This window comes from Andrographis paniculata, unplaced genomic scaffold (assembly GCF_009805555.1).
Source record: "Andrographis paniculata isolate CXL003 unplaced genomic scaffold, ASM980555v1 Contig49END, whole genome shotgun sequence".
In the NCBI taxonomy this organism is placed as follows: Eukaryota; Viridiplantae; Streptophyta; class Magnoliopsida; order Lamiales; family Acanthaceae; genus Andrographis; species Andrographis paniculata.
In genome coordinates, this window is record NW_026137583.1 from 2236629 (window position 1) to 2243636 (window position 7008).

Genomic DNA, 7008 nt, shown 5'->3' on the forward strand with positions numbered 1-7008 from the left:
AAATAAATGAAGATGAGGTAGATGCTCTTGAAAGAAAACAATTAAAAAGAGCAATGGCTGAAAGCAGAAATATGGAATTATAGAGCAGCGCGTAGACATTCTGTATCTGGAGATCTACCAAGCTTGAATTTTAAAGCAAGTATATTCATTGAATTTTATAAAAAATACATTTAATATTAGTATCTTTATTTTGAAATAACAACTATATATAATCATTTTTTTTTATCTTTGTAGGAGGAAGCAGTTCGAATACAAAAGGAGCTAAAAGAAATTTTTTCGAAAGTTCTACAAGAAAAACAGAAGGTTTGCATCAAAAAAACTTTATCCATACATGTTTCAGTTAAAGAATAAGTCTTTGAAAAGTATGTTTTCAAAAGATAATGCGAAAAAGGTGGGTAGAGCAATTTCAAAAATTTTTCATTTTAATGCTATACCATTTCACGCTGCCGATAGTGGTCCTTACTATCAAACAATAATTGACACGATTGCATCCGCTGGACCTGGAGTTAAAGGGCCTACTGGTAAGCAAATTGGGAGTGAATATTTGAACGATGAGATGAAAGAAGTTGTACAATATGTTGATTCTTTAAATCAGAAATGGAAAACACATGGATGTACAATTATGTGCGATGGTTGGAGTACTCGCACAAAACATCCAAACATAAATTTTATGGTGTAGTGTGACAGAGATATGATATATCACAGTTCGTTTGACTTTACGAATAAGGTAAAGACTTCAGACTTTGTTTACACGCTAATGGACAAGGTTGTGGATTCAGTAGGGGTTGACAATATTATACAAATCTTAACTGATAGTGAAGCTAGTATGAAGGCTGCTGGGAAAAAACTGATGAGGAAAAGGAAACATATTTTTTGGTCTCCATGCGTTGCGCATTGCATTGATTTGATGTTAGAAGACATCGGAGATATATTGTCGGCGAAGGATACGATAAAAGAAGCCAGAAGAATTACAGAATTTATATACAACAGTGATAAAGTGGTTAATTTGATGAAAACATATACGAATGGTCGAGACCTGTTGCGACCAGGCATAACAAGATTTGCAACCGAGTTTGTTGCAATGTAAAGTCTTCTGAGATACGCAACTGACTTGAAAAGAATGTGTACTTTTAGAGAATAGGTTGAGTACAATAATACCTTGAGAAGAAGATATGAAGCTGGAGATATATCAGACATGATTCTGAATGAAAATTTTTGGAAACGGGTACGTCAAGTTTGTGGGGTCATGGAACCTTTAGTGAAGGTTTTACAAGTAGTTGATCAAGATAAAAAAACCTACACTACCTATCATTTACGAGGCAATGGATAGGGCAAAAATGGCAATTAAAACCGCAGTAAAAGATTTTCAGCAATATTGGGATATCATCGATGAAAGATGGTATAACCAATTGCATCAAGATTTGCATGCTGCAGGTAATTGTTTTGTTTTTTTTTTTTTTTTTACATTGTAGTAATCATTTATTTTATTTTCTAATTCTAAATATATTTGATGCAGCTTATTTTTTAAATCCTGGTCTTCAATACTCTGGCACTTGTGAATTTGATTCATCAGAGGTTCAAAAAGGAGTAAAAGAAGTTATTAAAAGACTCGAGCCAGATTTGGATATACAAGTAAAGGCTATGAATGAGATAACAATGTGAGAAACTTAGAACTAATATTTCAAATAATTTTTTGAGCTTTCACGAAATATATATATATTTGTGCATTGTTATAGAAACATATATATATTGATTTCTATTAATGTTTATAAATAAATACATTTGTTAACAAAATTGGAGAATTTGGAAGTGCACTTGCTATTAGAGTTGTAGCTACATCTTTACCAGGTATGTATTATAAAACTTATCATTCAATTATGTTTTTTTAACATGTTATAATATGGTGCATTATTATTATTTTTTTTTTTTACCATTTTTAATAGCTGACTGGTGGAATATGTATAGTGATGAAGCCACTAATTTACGGAAAATTACACTAAAAGTTTTGAATCAAACATGCACATCATCTGGTTGTGAGCGCAATTGGAGTACGTGGTCTTTGATCCATACTAAACTTTGGAATAGATTAGCTATTGAGAAACTGCATAAGCTAGTCTATGTCCACTACAACATGCGTCTTCGGGTGAAAAATTTTATGCAAAGGACAGACACAGCCGATTTCTACGACCGGTTGATTTGAATCATATTTTGATGAAAATGATATTTTAGATGAATGGGTCAGAGAAAATGAATCTCCACTTATTCATAATAGTGATTTGAATTGGTTGGATTAGGCTATTGATGAAAGTGGGGATGGAATTGACAGTCAGCGTAATGATGATGACAGAGATATATTTTTATCTCAGTTTATAGCCGATGGAAAAAAGAAGGCCAAAAAGAAAAAATAGAAAACAAAAATATGAGCAAGAAAAAAAAAACAATGATATTTGAATCTTCATCTTCAACAATTAACGGTGAAGATAAGAATAATAGCAACGATGATGATGATGATGATGGTGATGATGGTAGTGGTGGTGGTAGTGGTGGCGCCGATGATGGTGGTGGTGAGAGTGGGAGCTATAGAGATAGTCGATACTCAAGTGATATGGGATGGGCTCAAGGAAATGAAGATTATTATGCTACCCAAGGCACTGATCATGGATATCGTCCTGGGATAGAAGCTCAAAGAGATTTTCTAAATAGTTTAACAGAATTTTCAAGTGAAGCCGATGCTTCAAATTTTTCAGATATTATGAGATATTCTGGAGTTCACGAACATATGCAAGATTTGAATATAGGTTATTCCTATGGAGATTCTTCCCATAATTCGAGTTCGAGTAATATATTGGGGAGACAGGAGTGGGACCAACCAAATGCATATCATTATCCATATTACTTGGTATATCGAAGGGGTTCATTTAGAGAAGGATATTCATACTATGATCGATCAGAAGATGGAAATGGTTTTGAAGCTCCACGACACTCCACAAAGTATTGAATGGTAAGTATAAATGGTTAATATAAATATAGTTTAAATATTTTATAAAATTTTATTTCTAATTTTTATTTATATGTAACAACTTGAGGTTGTTTGAATTTAATTTAACTAATAAAGATTATTTAATTTCAGGGGACGGCCATGAAATGATCCAGAATGGTGAAAATTTGGTGTTGGGTTTCAATATAACAATCTTAGGCTTTGAAATCTTTATCTAGATGAAAGTCAGTTGCTATTTTTTTGTTCAAAAATCTAACATTTAACATTCATGTTGTTGGTCTTTCATGCAGTGCATCTTTCAAGGCTTATGCACATGATGGGACTCCAGACCATCTATAAAGAGTTTTTGTTATAGTTATTCATTGGCATTGAGATATATGCATTGTTATGTTGGGATGGATATTTGCATTGTTATATTTTTGACATGTCCTAGGATTTATGGAGTGCATGTGGTATTGTCTAATATTTTGTTGTATACGGTGGAATTGTAGACAAAATTTCTTCATCAGTTCGAGAGGTTAACAGTTTGAGGCATGCACCCACCGTGGTTATGTTCTTTAATATTATATATTTTAAAAAATGATTATGTTTATGATTTGATGAATTTTAATTGTTTATTATTATTATTTTTGTTAAAAATCCAAATTTTTGTAAAAAATAATCATATAGACCGATATTTGTCCGATAAGCCGCGATCGATACACCGCGATGTATCTGGAACGGTTAGGGCGATCAGCGACGGCGAACCATGATTCCACCCCTCCATCCATACTTTTAATTATGAACTGGCACTTAAATTCAATAGTGTAAATTACTTTTCATTGCATCTCAATTCAATATTGATTCATGTGCTTACGTTTATCCTCACTTGAATTTATCCTAACATGAATGTTCTACATTCAACCGAGTACTCACTAGTTAACATGACAAATTTATCATTTGATAAATACTTGTAATTACAATTTTGATATAATTTTTAATCCACACTTTTCACACTGAATCGACACTAAAAACCAATTTACGAACATCACTCTCAATCCGTCTCCCACCCACGAATTTGAGGTCGGCAGACAACGCAAGAGGATCACCGACTTCCACCGCCCAATACACACGTGATGGGTGTGTGCGTATAATATTAATATAATATATAGACATACATGAAACAAAGTTGAAGTTGAAGTTGAGATGGGATGAGTGGATCCAGGTAGGCAGGGAAGGGATTCTGTCTAATCAGTGCACTAGTTTTAGTTGAGTAGCACATTGATAAGAAAGAAAGAAAGAAATCTGGAGATGATTTTGGATGGCGAAATTATAAAAAGAAATAATAATGATTATAATAATATATCCTAAAACCGGTCATACTAGTATGAAAACGAACAACATTTTAGGGTAAGAAAAATAAGCACTAACAAACTATAATTCCTTGTTGAAGGGGAATGTTTGTTGAACTTGAATATGAAGCAGCGGCGACGATGATGATGATATTGTTTCTCCTTGGACGACGTGGTCAGTGGGATTATTAGTAGTATTATTATTATCATCATTATGTTTGTGTTTGTGTGGGGACAAAAACCAGATTCTATTCTCAGTTTGAGTTTCACTACGAGGTTGAGGTTGAGGTTGAGGACTGTCTTCAATCTCCTCCTTCTCCTTCTCCGGCGGTGTCTGAGTCTGCAAATGGAATGACGCGTCATCAGCCATCATCTCAACATTCACATTCTTCAGGTTCATCTCCTCGCTATCATCGTCATCGTCGTCGTCATCAACATCCTGGTATTCTTCCAAGTTGCTTTTATCTGTAGTACTCGCCTCCTCACCCTCACCCTCAGTGTACGCTGCTTCTGCCACCAGGCTGAGGCCGATCGCCGCCGCCGCCGCCGGTGGTGGTGGTTCCGGTTGGGGTTGCTGCTGCTGCACCGGTGGCGGTGCTGCTACTGCAGGTATTGGCACGATTTGTCCACGTCGTAACCTTTCCCGGTACTCCTCCATTTCCATCTTGTACCGCTCTTTGTCCTTGAGAGCTTTCTCCTGATAGACCTGAATCAAACCATCAATCAATTTGAGATCAGATCAGTAGAATAAAATAAAATAAAAATAAATGCAAGCAGACAGGCAGTTTGGTACCAGTCGTTGGTCTTCGTTGAGCTTGTTCCATGACTCGCCTATGATGCGACTGATCTCTCTGTCCTTGCCATGGTAGAGCGGCTTCAGCTTGGCGTGCTGGTCAGCAAAGAAGAAATTGTACCCGCTCCGGTTCGGCTTCGGGTGACCCGGATCCCTCTTCCGGATCTCCGATTTCTTCCGCCGCTTGCGTCGGGTCCTCGACCTTGAAGAAGAAGAATAAGAAGAATCATGCACTAATCCCAATCCCAAACCCCCCGCCGCCGCCGTCGCCGCCTCTATTCTTCTTCTTCCTCCTAATGATAATGCATCGCTGTCAGCCTCAGCTTCGTAAAGAACTCCTTTGAACTCCTCGGACCCTATCTGGACCGTTACGAGATACCCATCCTCGAACTTTCCGTCGATCACTCCACTCACCGGAAGAGTTGATGATGATGATGATAATGAGGTGTTTGGCGGGAATTGTTTGATGGCGGGAGAGACAGAGGCAGGGGAAGAGGGAGTCCAGGACTTGGACTTGAAAAAATAAATCTGCTCGTAGTTGTAGAGGAGAGAGACGTAATACTTTCGGAGTATGAAGGAAGCATTGGTGGCTGACGATGGAAACTCGAATGCTGATGTCACTTCTTTCCATCTCCTCTCCCCCACAACCTGTCAACAAATTCATTTAATATTATATAGATGAAGAAGATGATGATGATGATGATGATACCTTTGCGATGCCACCACGAGATGTAACTTCAATGAAGAGCCTGTGCAAATCCAAGTCCCTGCCACCCACCACCGGAATCCTACACCAACCAAACTAATTAAACCCATTATTATTATTTTTATTATTATTATATACTATCTGTATTAGGACAAGAAAAAGACTTACATGAACTTGGTTCCCATGGAAGAGTGGAGCTTCTTGAGGGTATCCATAAAAAGGTCACGTGAGGAAACTACATCCTCGTAAGTTGCTAAAGCAGGAGGATATGGATAATACCCACACGGCATTCCTTCTTCCTCCTCCTCCTCTTCTTCTCTTTACTTTTCTGTTTTTTTCTTTTTATGTTTGCTTAGTAATGTTAGGACATGGAAGAATCACTCCAACCCATCCACCATTGCACTTGAACTTGAACTTGCAGAGATATGCGTAGTAAGTGTAACCCTCCCCTACAACATTAGTTTAGACGACGATATGAGATGAAATGGAAAAAGGGATTTGATTTTGTTGAAGGGATAAAGAGGTTTTCAGTATGAGAAAAAATGGAGAGAGGCTAGAGGAGAGGACAAATGATGGTAGTAAATGCAGTTGTGAATTATAATAACTACCCCACTCCACCCCACCCCACCTTGTTTCGTGAATGATGGATGGTGGTATTGTTGCAACCCAAACCCCAAAAAAAAGGGAAATTAATCAAGAGATGAAGAGACACACATATACATACATATCATTTATGGTAATAGAGAGGGATAAAAGAAGTTATCAATAAATATCCACTGTTTTCCATGCAAACCATATACATACATTATATATACATATATATATATTAATATATAACCATAACCTCTATACATCTAACCCTAGTTATTTGTTAATGTAATAATAATGTCCATTCAATTTTGGCAGTCAGTCCTGCAAATATTCTTTTATGGGAGACGAAGGATAAGAGCTTTTAAGATATACTGTGGTACTCTTTCCATTCTCATGAATCCAAAAAATGCTGCAATAAACAACTGTATCAATATTATTATTAACAACAAGAAATTTAAAATCTGTTTCATACTATCATACTCTAAAGTCCAGTGTGATGTTGATTTAACTATTTATTTATTTATTTGTATCACCATTTTGTGCTGTGTGGATCAATAGAACAGAATAGAGTAGAGTAGAGGATATAGCA

At 36.3% G+C, this 7008-nt stretch overlaps 1 protein-coding gene across 1 annotated transcript; it reads right to left on the reverse strand.

Moving 5' to 3' along the window:
* Positions 1-4411: 4411 nt before the first annotated feature.
* LOC127252922 (high mobility group B protein 15-like) lies at positions 4412-6146 on the reverse strand. The gene is made up of 4 exons (XM_051277311.1): positions 5997-6146; positions 5832-5910; positions 5123-5770; positions 4412-5035 (listed from the first exon to the last, which is right to left on the reverse strand). The coding sequence occupies exons 1-4, from the start codon at positions 6116-6118 to the stop codon at positions 4412-4414; spliced, it is 1473 nt and encodes a 490-aa protein (XP_051133268.1). The 5' UTR covers positions 6119-6146.
* Positions 6147-7008: the final 862 nt, after the last annotated feature.